The sequence below is a fragment of the Myzus persicae genome, unplaced genomic scaffold (assembly GCF_001856785.1).
Source record: "Myzus persicae strain clone G006 unplaced genomic scaffold, MPER_G0061.0, whole genome shotgun sequence".
Taxonomy (NCBI): Eukaryota; Metazoa; Arthropoda; class Insecta; order Hemiptera; family Aphididae; genus Myzus; species Myzus persicae.
The window spans coordinates 38324-53458 of record NW_019103902.1 but is presented as its reverse complement, the minus strand read 5'-3'; the positions used below and the strand labels follow the sequence as shown (position 1 = coordinate 53458).

The following is a 15135-nucleotide window of genomic DNA, read 5'->3' as shown; positions in this document are numbered from 1 at the left end:
TCTTGAGCCCGGCAACTGTGGCCATTAGCTGTAGAGTAGGTATTGTAGGTTTGTGTTGCATAGGTTTGTATTGTAGGTTTTTGGGACGGTAGGGGGGAACACGTGTGTGTTTGATTTGGCAGAATTTCGAATGGGGCACCCGTAGGTTTCTACCATGCCCCGGGGGTAGGGGATGGCAGCACTTGTTCTCCGGTCACCACGACTTGTCCGGAGAAAAATGCTGCCCGGTGGCCGAAGATCGAACCGCGACCGGCTGCGTCGCAGCGGACGCGTCAGACCACTCGGTCACCTCGTCCCCCAATATATTATTTTATACAATCAAACATTCTGTACCATAACACTTTAGACCAATTATTATTTTTAAATGTTATCAAGTACTTCATGTCATACTTATAAAATGCAATACAATATTATTAAAAAAAACCTACTTAATTATAAAAAACCTTTGTCTCAATGGTAATATTTTTTTTGTAAGAACTTTGCCTCCTGCTAGCTTCACTTGCCAACTTTCTATCATATCACTGATATCTAAATATTATAGCTCGTTTTGTTCTTTCTCTAATTTTTGTTGTGATACTCTTCGCGTTTTCTTATATTGCTTCTTTCTCTGATATTTTCTTTATTTTTTTATATCGTTCTTTTTTGTAACCAGCTCTTAGCCAACTGCTGTTATCTAAAGCCTCTTTACATCAATTTTGTAATCTATATATATATAAGAATGTAACTTGATTTTGGAGACGATTTTATAATCGTTGTATTATTTGTATAGCCAAAAAATAGTCTTATGTTTTTTAATTAAATTATAAAAAAATAATTTCTTCCGGAGGAAGATCGGGCAGCTAGTGAATGATAAAATTCTGATATAAAAATGTAGTCGGAAAAAAAATATTATTTACGTCTATTTTGTTTCAATAGTCATAACTGTCATTATTTGTTTATTGTATTTAATAATTTGACAACACGTTTTTGTATAATGGATATATTATTACAATATTACCTAATTTAAAGTTCTATTACACTGTTTCCGTATTCCGTGTAAACTATGGTATACCCGTAACACGTTTCCATAATATACTAAATAGTTGAAAATATTCAATTAATCCACTAGGATTTAGGTTGTTCTTTAAATGTGTTGTTTAATGACTAGTGAAATCAAATTACATAAACAATATTATTTAATTTGATGAATAACAAGAATATTCTGAACACAAACAACATAGTTAAACGAAATACTGTGACAGTGCAATAGTACCTTTAGAGTTAAAACAGTTATTTAATTCTGAATGTTTATTATTTTACGTATACTAATTAAAGTTATAAACACCACATTTTTCATATAAAACACAATACCGATTATATAAAAAAAATATATGACTAAAGAACGCAAAAGAAGAACGTCCCAACTACCCTTGCGTCTTGCATCTGATAGAAAATATGAAGATAAAAAATAATACATAATAGTGTGACGGTGGGCCTAACCTAAATAATATGATTTTAATAACACAATTACTCGTGACTTATTGCGACATTATAACATTTATTATGTTATTCCGACACGAGTCTTTTAATTACAGATTAACTACTACCTGAAGCAAAAAGAAATAAAACAAAAACACAATGTTATTGTATTGATTAACAGCGACTTTGGAAAAGGTAAACGACTGCATGATAGGGATCAATGCGATAAATATGCTTTGTGTTCTTGAAACAATTTTATTAAAAATTAAAATCAACATTTCAATAAGTGGCTAACTTATTCCTCAAAATAAGCGTAAAATAACGTGATTCTTCTGTTTGGTTTCGTCGTCACTCGTCAGTATACGACAGCCGTCGTGACGTCGTGTGTGTGCAACCTTTTTAAAAACGAAAGGTCCGACACCGGTGGGTTGAAATGACGTTTTACCGACACGTCATCAAATTCTCAACAAATATTTACTTTCCTACCCAGTTATTAGATCTCAGTATCTAACTATATATTATATTATTATAAGGGTATCGATACGCGATGCGTGTTTCCCAGGAAAAGACACGAGTTTTTGTGTATATAGAACTGTCAACACAAAGTGTAATCGAAATGAATTTCGTCTAGACTCGTCGGCACGCGTTCAATTCGGGTTTTTTTAAAAATATGACATGATAATTTGTAATATTTAGTATACTATAACAAGTATAACATCATAATATTTCGTTTGTGCTTTTTATTTAATATTTTAACGATAAATTATTTGAAAACCTTACTATCAAATTGCTGATAATTTTAATACTAATAAATAGTGTGATGTATATTATACTATACCACGGGACAGCTTAATTCCGATAGCATTAGTTTGTTTTTAAATTTATTAAAATCTCATATTTTATATGTATTTGTTTGTATCGTTATAATTTTTAAATGTCTTAGTTATTTCAACAGCGTCGTACATATCTGATTAATTTAATATTCCAAGAGTGAATATTTTTTGCAGAAAGATGTTTAAACCAAGTTAATATTTCCAGGGATGATGTTCGTTTATCGTTAAAATAATCTTTCTTTTATAACATGAAGGTACTATTATTATATTGGTCGGGCGATCGACAACCAAAATCTACGCAGTACTCACACGCCGTAGTTAGGACGACGGAACAAAATACAAGATACGAATCAGAGTTTACTGCAAACGGATTTTTCTTTTTCTTTTTTATTATTATTTTTTGAGATTTTGCCAAGATTGGCAAAGGCTATGCGGGGAGTCCGCCGATACATATGATATTGTATCCATATTAGATGTACTCAATGCGGCGTGGGAAACGGATAATGGAAAAGTTCGAGTAACACGCTTTGATAGATTTATGAAAGACGTGATATTATTTTTATCTAAAATTTAAACCACTCGTCTGTCGCTACAATACAAATATATTATATCCGAGATTATTGTTATCATTATTATATAACTGCTACAACCACAGTATGATGTATGCATCATCACATTTTTATTACATATCATCAATCCGGTGGAGAATCAATGTTGGTTAAAGCTAATAGATATGTATTTTGATCAATCATTTGGACTACAATAAATTGTTTTAATAATATACAATAAAATTATTATTGTAATGCATTATGCATATCCGAGTGAAACATTAAAACGTACACTTTACATTATAATAATAGTATGATATCATCGAATAAGACTCAAATCGAAGTTACAAGTTAGTAATATTAAACTTTAATTTTAACTCGCACTGACTTTTCTGCTACAGAGACTATTCACAACATTTATTACAATAGTATTCTGTTATGTCTAATTATATAATTATATCGGTGAGATTTCTTTTCTCTCGACGACGATAAAACTATAGACAAATTGTATAGCAACTCGAAAGATTCATCCACGACTGCAGTTTTCCGATGATTGAGGAAATATAATAGAAAAAAAATATATCATTATACACTGCACGTGGCTGAAAGAACAAAATTACAATAAGAAAAAAATAAAAGTATATTTTATCCAAAAAACAGAGTGGGGGACGAGAAAAATCGATAAAACGTTATTAGCTAACGTCGAGAAGAACAGCGTTTAATCAGTTCAAAGAATTATCTCTCGGTACACTGCAACAGCGGTATATTGCTATACACTTTAAACTGTAAGTTTTTTCGAGTATTCTCCGGTTGAGCACTCCTCAGACGATTTCGAAGATTTTTTTTTAGGTACACGAGTTCAAATATTTATTAACTGACAGACTTTGTTTAGACTTTAAATACGAATGTTAAATAATAGCGAGGTGCTCCTTACTAACAATTTTTGAATAAAATGAGTTTATGTATAATTTGTTAAAAATGTAATGCATCATATTATTATGCATTTTACCTTGTATTTCCAAATAAAAAGTATCCTCTAAGTAACTATTTTAATTGATATTTTTAACAACAAAAGTAATTTCCCACATTGTTACCGAAGAAGTATAAATGGTTTTAGACTCTGAGTGAAGAACAATGATATGAGTGTTCAATGTGTCTGAAGACACTTTGTAGTAGATTTTTCTAGCAGAAAAATGAATTCAATTTCACTTTAGGGTAGACAATATAAAAAGATTCTCAAATTTTTTTGTTAATAATTATTGGTAAAAAACAAAATCAAAATATGGGAAATGGGAATTTTTTACAAAACAAGTTTTTGACGAACTCGAATTTCTTATTTTGTTGCAATTCAAAAACTAATAACTGTATACACTTGACATGTTTAACCAAGTATTGGTTTTAGTATTCTCTATAATATTTTATAGTTTAATTTTACAAATATTTTTTATAGAATATTAATTATAAAATGTTTATAGATGTTTGACATTTTTAGTGGGGGTTTTTTTTTAAATAGGTAATTGTTGATAAAAAAACATATTGCTAGTTAAAATGTCTAAAAAGGTAATATAAGGTTCTTTAAAATTGTTATTACTGGAATTTGAAAAAAAAAAAATTGAGCGTCATATTTGGTACTGGCTCAAAATTCAGTAACAATATTATCTATCTATATAGTATGTACTTATATTATATATAAATGTTTTGTTGCTAATCCCATATTATACCTAAAATAGCTGTAGGTTTAATCATATCTTAGTTTAATTTTGGCTCACGAAAACCGTACATACTTTTCGTTTATATACATGGATGCCATTGATCATAGACTTCATGACTCTTGGACACTCCAGCTTATCATAAAGAATCAACAATAATGATATATTTTTATTGTTTTATGTAATACTACTGGCCCACGTGGTTACAAGTGAAATATATGAAATAAAACCATCCTTTATGTAAAATGTCCTACTAGATAATGTGCCACACGGGATATTGTTTATATGTTTTGATAACGATACTAACTATAAATTATAATTCAAGAGATTTCAATTGCTCATTATGTTTCTTTTTTTTATTTTATTTAAGAAAATAAAAAGCCTCGATAGCCGTGACTATTGGCTTGTATTATGTTTTGTTATCGAATGACCATTAATAAGGCATGAAAATAAAGTTACTTAAGAAGTTACTATGAAAAAAAAACGTGTTTAAGAATTGCTTACTTCTAGTTAGGTATCAATAATACATTTTTAATAATAATTTCAAGTGTATATTATATCGATCACTCATTAGACATTGTCAGTTATTGTTTATATATTAAAGTAAGATATATCGATATATCGAAAGAGAATATTAAACTAGACTTGTAAGTTATGATATTTGGCCGAACAATAAAATCGTCCACCTATTCACCCAGTAAACGATCATAGAATTGCGGTTTTGAGAAAAGTTGATGTACTTACATCTTTTGATCCCTTGCAACAATCGTCGATATAATATAATCATAACACTGCAGTTTCCGGAGGGAAGAAATGTGTTCGCAGACCGTGGACCTATCTATAACAAACTCGCCTCGTGTACTTATAACAATAATAATAATATTATGCGCATACGATGTCGTATAATATTATTATATTGTAACAAATTTTGCGTAGTTTTATGTATCGGAAGAGTTTCGTGGCTATAGAACACGTGTTGCTCGAAAGTTAAAACTTTTTACGTACTCGTCGTTTCTTGTCGATATACACACGAAATGCGTATAATAATAATATTATATAATATTGTATACGACGGCGAAAAACCGATTCGCACACACGCACACGTATTCTTTTGCATAATAATATATACGACGCTATTTATAGTATTATGTTGATATTTCTCCGGTTCGAAAAATAAATACACACAGCATTACGGCACCCGCGAAAACACTCGAAAAGTACGCACTTCAAATAGAGTGTGCGTGTGTGTGTGTGTGTGTGCGTGTGTGTGTGTAAGTGTTATGGAAATTACGGGCATAAGAGCATCGATTGACAGTATAGTGTTAAAACATTGTTGCTGGCACTGACATTCTACTCCGAACGCGAGAGGGTGTGTATGTGTGAGTGCGACGCGCTTGGTGTTCGATGACTTTTCCGTCCGTATATTTAATCATATTATATTAAATAGGTACGCGAATATAACGATAATATTATTATATCGAACGAACGACGGATTCAAACTGTCAAAAATATACATATGAGAGTTTCAATCGATAAGAGCTTCTATATATTATTTATTTATTTTTTAAATAACATGCAGTTGGTCCAATTATGGATAACGTAATATATGGTAGAGATATCACAGTAGAGATATAAACTAAAAGACCAACATATTTTTCTGCAACAATTAATAAATGATAAATATTAAATATTAAATGAATATTATAAGAATATACCTATATAAAATAGGTATACATTTATCATCAATAAAATTCTACATTATTTCCTTTTTATTTCTGACGTATAATACAATATTTACAGGTGAACATTCCACATAGTTTAGGGAATAATGAGCTACACAAAATAAGTCTATAATTCTGATATTATGATTATTTATTTTAATGGAAATATTAGCTATTATTAAGAATCATTTACCACCGAGTAAAATACATGTTTTAATGAATATATCTCTAATCGATTTTACATTATAACTTAAAAAAAAAGCAATGTTTTTTTTCTGTTCAGGTCAACCAAAAAATATTAAATATTTTGATAATAATTAATTATGGATCTCTATTTTAGAAGAATATTAACTTAAAAAGTATCAAATAAAAATAATTTGAAACGAATAAGTTTAAATCTGTAGTGCCTGTGCAACTAGCGGGAAAGTTGGCGAAAAGTGCCTATTTTTGGCTACCGATGTCGAGGGTTCCAAGCACGAAGGACAAATTAGATCGGCACATACGAGTCGCATGCCTATTAGTCTAGACTTTTGTTTCAGTTTAATCTTGAAATAATATTAACAAGAATTCAACATTCAAAGCTTAATTATTATATTTATTTTTGTAAAGTGGTTTCAAAATTGATTTATAATTTTAGAAACTATTTTATTTTGTATATTAATACTTATTGATATTAGTGACATTTGCTAAGATCTATAAAATTATATAATAAACTGTTTTTTTTTTGTTTACATTCAAATATTTTATAACACTTATAATATTAAATATAGTTTTTAGTAGATTGTAAATAACAAATATCTGATAAGTGTATGATAACATAACAATTATTAAGGATTATGTACAAGCTTTTTACATAATTTAATTTACATTATTGATTATTAATTTTTTATTAATTTTATTTACTTAATGATTATTGTTATTTTTAACTACTATGATTTGTCAAATAGGTGCATAAATATTTTAATTGTGAATAACGAACTAAAAAACGATCCAAACCCTGAGGTCGAGTTAAACAAGTGCTGCGGAGAAAATAAAAAAAACATACGAAGAGATATACCAATTTCTTATTTGTACATTTAAAAGTCATTACTTCAAATAATATATCTTTTTATATATTAAATTGTCAAAATCCATCTATATAATATTTTTTTTTATGATTTTATTGTATTTAGGTCTTCTTTTTTTTAGCTGAATATCAGTAAGTATATTGAAATAACCAAGGTTAATATTATTCAATAATACGTTACAAATTGTTCGATTTTCAAAATCTTAATAAAATTCCATTAGTTTGTCAAAAAATATGTCATTTCTATCCAACTGAAATATTGAGGGTTCTTAAATCAATTAACACACCATACATATTATGTAAGAATAGTCGTTAACATATCATAAACAACATTTATGCAATTAAATATTTTCTACGAGAAAATTATAAAAATAAACTTTGCTGAGAAAGCAAAAAGTCTTTTATTTGAAAAAAAAACTCGTGGAATGAAAATCGAAAGAAACGTCTATCGATAGATTTCATAACATAATATGTTTATTCGTCCGGATGTGCAATAATATTGATGATGACACGGTTAGTATAAATAACTAAAATGCACCCAAAGCTTAAGTATCTACACCGCTGAAATCGCCGAAACAATATTTAGAAAGACACATAACATATGTGAGCCTGATGGAAAACGGAAATCAAAACTAAAAGGACAATCGAAATATTTTTTAAATGCTGGTCGAATGGAGCAGAATGAATCCGCGCGCCAACCTATCATGATATAGCTACTCCTCAGCCGCGAGAACCGTAATAAACCCGTTTAAGTTCCACTTGTATAGGTACCGAAACTTTTTGGAATGGTTTGTACTGGACAACAAGAAATGTACAACACACCAGATATATTTTACTGGAATTTCAAGTAGTATTGTATTGGAATATCTGTACAGGCAAAGTTCTTGTTTTGAGGACAAACTACGTATTTCCGTGTGTATACCATCACCGCCTGAACCTTATCTAACCTAAGCAGAAAAATGTTGTAAACAAAGTGGCCACATTGCTTCAAAAATGAGATACTGTGACCGTCGAGTGTTTGATTCCTTCAAAAAAAAAAAAAATAATAATAATAAAACAATATCTAGACCGTTTTCTTGGACCATCAATTTTTCATTATCAAAATAATAAATTTCCATCCACTTATTCATTTGAATCATTTTCTGGTAAAGAATATTAAAAATCATCTTGATATAAATACATAGTGATATATTATTTTCTTATGATAGCTTTGAACTATGATATGACTGTGAACTCTTAACTTCCAATTAAAATATAATATATCATTATAAATTATCGTACGTTTTTTAATTGCCTGCCTTTATACTATTATATAACCTACCTACCTGTGAATATAATTCGAATGGTTTCTGTCATCATTTCGTACATAAAGCACATTATGAAATAAATAATTTTAATAATTAAAAGATGATTTTGATGTATTTTAGAGAAAAAAAAATAGACGTGATTATACAGTACAAAGAACGTGTGGAGAAATTATAACTCTTGAGTATTTTTTTTTTTTAGTATAAAAGTAAGTATCTCATATTTGGTGAAAAACCGAGGTCCCGCCCAAACACACGTCTCCTATTCATTGTATGTGCCTTTCATCTCGTAATGAGGAGGGGGTGATTAGGAGAGGGGGGCACTGGAATATACAACAACAATAATATTATATATTATAATATACGATAACAATACTATATTATAATATAATATTATTATGTGTAGTGGTGCGTTACACTCGAGTCCCGGGCATTGTGTGCGGGGCGCGTTTCGAGGACATACCCTCGCTGTTAACATCTATATATCTATACACCGAAGTCCCGGCTCGAACGAGCTCTTTACGTCTCGAGGACGCGACAACGGTGGCGTCGTTTATATAGTGGCTGTTCATCGCGTTTATTATATTATTATTGTTATTATATTATTATCTGTACATAAATATACGTGTATACGAACCCTGAGTCCCTCGAAACCGAGTGAGGTACTCGAATAAGAAGACTCTCCCCGAAAAGGCACTCTGCTCAGTGCGAATTTAACTATACGTGTACACCTCCTCTGCACCGGTACGGTTTTTAAGTGCAAAAGGTGTTGCCTACAAAGTCCTTTATGACTAGATCTACAAAATATATTTTCTCCGCATTTTGTTTTTGTGGTACCTATATAGGAAAGCGTTTCTGCACGAACGATGAGACTTGGTGCGCAAACGATTCAGCATAGCCGAAAGTACTAATTTCCAAACTACCCTCCCCCTACACAAAATACCGTGGAAATACACTCTTAAAAATTTTCTTTTTACGATATTTCGGTTAGTTTTTATGCACGAATTCAATTCTGATATGAACCAACGGCGGGACTTGGTGCACAAAGTTGTGAAAAGTTTAAATTTTGATAACAAGGAACAACAAAAAACAGTATACTCACGCGGCATGCGTGCAAGGTGTCGATGGAGCCCAAAAGGCGACGCAGGCCACCAGCCACGCGGACATGCGGCGGACGGCCGCCGCCGATGACAACGAAGAAGAAGAAGAATGTCGGCGGGCTGCAGCAGGCGAGTGCCTCATAGCCGGCAACGGCAGCGGAGACGCGTCCGACGAGACCACAGAGTCAGCGGCCGGATACGGCAGTCGGGCGCGGCTATCGGTGGCCACGGCGGCCCGCAACCGGGACGGGCCGCGCCCGTGTCGGTCGTGTTGACGGTGATGATGATGGTGGTGGTGATGATGCCGGTGGTGGTGATGACGGTAATAGTTGTGGTGATAGTGGTGATGGTTGCGGTGATCGTGTTGGTGATTCAGACCGCGGCGGCTGTGCTGCGGGTCGCCGGTGTGCCGGCACCGGCGCCGGTGGTGTCGGTAATACGATGGCGATAGCCGCCGGCCGCCACACGTCATCGTGGCCGTGGCCGCTGCGGCTGGTACGGGCGGTGATTGTGGTGCTGTCGGCGCGTCGTCGCGGTCGTCCCGCGGGCCAACCACCGATCTGGCACTGCCGTCGCCAGAGCACCATATACGGCAACGTCGTCGCCGCGGTCGTCGTCGCGGTCGTCGTAGCTAGGTGTACAAGGTGTGGGGGTGGGGGTTGGCCAACCGCCGCCTTTTCCTCTCTCGACGTTCCAGGGGGTCGTAGTCGGCCGGGCTTGTCAGTCGGAGAAAACGTAAGCGAAATCACTAAAACGCGACACGCGGTAAATATGCGCTGCTGTTTGCCGGCGGGTCAAATGCGCATAACAACAACAAAATTAATATACCTGTTTAACAGCACGGCGGACGACTTTAGCCGGGATATGTCCGCAGAGCCGGGCTCGCGTATACACACGTACGCGACGTACCTATACGTGGTGCAGAGTGCGACGCGCGCGCCGTGCGCTTTGCGGACGATGGAGAGTGAGAGAGGGAGACGACAAGGGTACGAGAGAGCGCGAAAGAGACCGCGCGCGCCCGAGCGGCCGAAAGAGAGACGCCGCCGCGGAGCAGCGACAGTAGATGTGGAATAAAAAGGACCGGAAAAATAGGAAAAAGCGTGTTCGCACGCGCGTGCGTATTGATGTGCACGATGTGCGGGTGTATAGGTGTGTAAGTGAGTGGGTGTGTGTGCGGGTGTGGGTGTGCGGGTGTGTTATGTGCGCGAGCGACCGTCCGTCCGCGAGCGCGATTGTCCGTGCGCGCCGCGGTCCCGGAGAGCTTTCTCCAGGGCTGTTTGCGCGCTCCGGCAGCTGGGCGACGGGACGCCCCATGCCGCCGCCACCGCCCGGGTATTCCGCTTGGCGCGCACCAACACTCTCGCGAGCGTTGCGGCGGCGGTGGTCCGGCACGTGGTGGCGGGGTCGGCGGCGGTCGCGCATAGTTGTACGCCGCGCGCGTCGTATTGATTCGGCACGGGCCGCCCGACACCCGGTTCTCCGTCCTCACCGTCTACGAGACCCCGTCTTCGTCACCCACCTACACCCGCGTAATACTCGCTCGCGACCTCCGCCACCGTCGACACCGCCGCTGCCGCCACCTTGTGACGCCTTGCCTCGCCTTAAACCGCCAACCCTTCGACCCCCTCACTCTGCCCTGGTCGCTCGCGCGCTCATTCACATACGCCACCACCACCGACACCACCCAATTACCTTATATAGGTTTTTTCGATACACGTGCAAGCGGGCGCGCTCGCGGCCCAAAACTTTCGACGAAAACGCGCTTGCCCCTCCGCCGTGCCTCGGAATATAATATTGTTGAATAATTTTTATCTTCGTCCTCGAGATTTATAAAATATTATCTAAAAGACTCCGCTGCCTATTGTCATACTTAAATTTTGATACGACTTTGGACGTATAGCATAACGGTTTTATTGTTACAGTTACTGTTATTAGGCACTGGCGTTTTCGTGTTATAACGTGTGTTGTTTTCCCGAGCGTCATCTGCGGGGTGGAGTATGGTCTTTGGGGTTTGAACCACCCACACCCCACAATCAATCTGTGAAAATTCTGAAACTTTGTCTTTTAAAATAAATAATATTATATACATTCCTTATAATTTCCCTACGAAAATCATATTATTCAAGACATTGTAAAGTACACTCGTGTGTATAGTAATTAATTTCATTTTCATTTTTGCTCCATTTGCTGTATGGATCTATAGAAGACAGAAATCCGCCTATTTGAAATTCTAGAGCCCATCTTTAGATTCTACCGGTTTGACTTTTAAACAAGTTATTATTTCTTCGTATTCGAGAAAAAGCTAAAATTGAACTGATAAAAATTAATTGAAAGTAAATTGGTCGGCTAAAAGCTGATCAGGGGCGGGATCAACGCTCCGAACAGCCAGTCTTGAGTCCGCCTATACTGCGCAATTTTTATAAAAAGTTATTTTCCCTTTCCTAAACGCGTCGATTTGATAACGATTTATCTATACAGATGTTTAATTCTCTTACACCATCCTCTCCGCATTATCACATGAGAAAAGGGTTTCAAAACAAATAGCACGTTTTGAACGACGATTAGGCCACAGCAGAATATGAGTATAATTAATATTTGCAGAAGATTGTAGACATATTTATAGTTTTTATACTTTTAAGTCGTACTGAGGTGAATATAATAATAATACAAATCATATAATATAATATATAATAAATATAAGATACTACAATTACTGACGTTTGCACTCTCTTCGGTACAGCACGGTGCAGATTAAACATATTTTTTTTTTAATCTCGCAACCCGCCCTGGTCGATCGGATGCAGCCGTTTTAATAAATAATATCGTATAAATGCCTCTCACTCCACCCTCCCCCCACCTTAAATCGGTCGGGTCCACGATTCGATCAACGACGAATAGGGTCCTTGACGCCCGTTTCGACTTTATATACACAAAGCCATCGAAGACGGTGAAGACGATAATCGAATTCGTTTTTATTCAGTTGAATTGATGACTATTCAAGGCGTTTGTGTATTATTATTATATTATAATACTTAATACCCAAGCCGACGCGCCTATTATTATTTATATTAAATATTATAGGACGGAACGTGGTAACGACGATGCTTTTATAAAATAGTATAATAAGACTTCAGATGTTGACGAAATATTTTATATTATGTGCCTCATTATTATAAACACGACTTCGACCAGCTGTTTCCGTAATTGTTTGGCAGACGAGTGTGGGTCCATTTAAAAAAAATATACAATGTTTTTAATAGTTGCAGTATCCGACGACGAGAATTTTGACAACAGAGTAAATGAAATATCGTAAAAGCTTTCTTAGAGAAAAAAATCCTTTTGTCAACTTCACAATCATATTATTATACAAGGAAAATGTATAATATCAGAGGTTTTGAATGAACTAATGTCTAATATTAATAATTACGATTTTACATTTAACCAAGATATACGGAGTGATCCATTTAACATAAAACACTCATCATTTCAGAAAACACTAACATTTTTGAAAACAATTATTTTATATCATCAAGTTGTTACTAAATTTTTATATTTTTATCGCTATCGTTTTTAAGTTTTATAATCTTTTGAAAGACGATACGAGTATAGATTTTTGCATTCCGAAGCAATGTATTGTTCGAAGTATTTCAATCCATAAAAATTAAATTTCGAATAAGTAGTTTATTAGTAGGTAGTTAAACAATATACATAAGTATTTAAGGTTTTGATTAGTGAAGTAGTGGACCAGCATTTGTTTATGGTAACCCTGTTCCACTCCACTTATCTACTTATCTAAAATTTAAACACTTGTAACTTATAAGATACTAATCTAAAATTCGAATTTTATGTAACTAAATACTCCAAACAATATTTTGCTTTGAAATAAATTAATAAAAATAAATGTTTTCAATAAAAATTAAATAATTATAACGATAAATAAATTGGGGATATTTAATTTTTATATAAGTGTTATTTCCTAACAACTTAAAATAATAATTTAAAAAATTATTCAATTACACTCACAGTTTTTAAAATAATGGGTCTCTTAGATGTTAAGTTGTTAACCTGGTTCACAATGATGTGTATTTTAAATATTTCAATCGAAATAGTTTAATTTTTAATTTTAAGATGTTTTATTGTTGCTTGTATTAATAATTATTACTATGAAAAGTATACACCATTTGTTGCAAATTCAGTAAAAAAAAAAATAATTATAATATAAAATAGAACAATAAGCTTAATATAAAACTTTTGATGTTTAAACTCTAGTTATTTGTTGTTTCGTGAGTTTACGGTTTTGTTGGGTAAACGTAAAAAAATATAATTGCTGTTAAAACGTTTACTACAAAAATGTGATTGAATCTCAGTTAGGGTACTCGGTAACTATGAGTACACAAGTACTCATGTACCCATATAATAATTGGTGTATTGTATATATTATTATGTTTGCGTGCGTTCAACGTTCGTCACTTTTTAAACGCGGACGTACGTGTACAAAATTAATAAAATAGCACATTCGTGACATCAAACGCTACAACTCCGTTCATTAGATAGCAAAATGTTTAGTTACATGATTTCAAAACATTATGAAACAAGGTGGGTATTAAATATTTAATTATAAATAAAATATTAACGTTTTGAGATATCATACAATTAACTATGTGGTTCTAGATATATAATATAATATAAATTCCTATACATATATTATGTATATTATTTAGGTGCTATAGTCTATTATGAACTGAATTAAACATAAGTAGTAAACTATATAGTATAGAAACTAATCATAACATATAATTAATATAATCATTATTTATACTAAATAAATTATTGAAAATGATCTACTTACGTCAAAGGACGATAGGTATGGTATTGATTTTTGAAAATAATTTTCTCACTAGTTAAATATGCCGATATCGTGAAACGAAATGGCTCAGTAACAGCACCACTGAAAGACATGGATAAAATATTAAATAGTAATTTATTACTTTAAGGATTCATTAGATAACCAGCGTTTGACACTGTAGTAAATAAAATATAGATACTTACTGATGTTATTATATTATATATGTAGGTATAGAATGTATAGGTATGTTATAAATGTATGGATATGATGAATATGCGGTAAAAATCAGACTATTAGGTATAATACTATAGCCACACGAAGGAGAGTTGCTTACAAAATATTACGATAATATTTCAAAAACGTATAACCTATTATATATAAGTATAATTATATATTATGTATAATGTATAGTAGCATATTAAAACCGTTTAAACTCAAGCGTATAATATTTGCTCAACAGACTGCGGAAGCCGACGCGGCGAATCGTGAAACTCGAGTGCAAAGTTTATACGCGTAGTGATTTGATACATTTATGTATATAAAAAATGTA

At 33.9% G+C, this 15135-nt stretch overlaps 1 protein-coding gene across 3 annotated transcripts in view; it reads right to left on the bottom strand.

Moving 5' to 3' along the window:
* LOC111036118 (gamma-aminobutyric acid receptor subunit beta-like) overlaps positions 1 to 10327 on the bottom strand; it is a 51070-nt gene extending 40743 nt beyond the window's left edge. For 2 of the 3 annotated variants that reach the window (XM_022318022.1, XM_022318020.1), the window contains exon 1: positions 9742 to 10327. In XM_022318022.1, coding sequence (XP_022173714.1) covers positions 9742 to 10211 — 470 coding nt within the window. In that variant the 5' untranslated portion in view covers positions 10212 to 10327. The remainder of the gene's footprint in view (positions 1 to 9741) is intronic. The other variant, XM_022318019.1, reaches the window with a different exon arrangement.
* Between the last annotated feature and the right edge of the window lie 4808 nt (positions 10328 to 15135).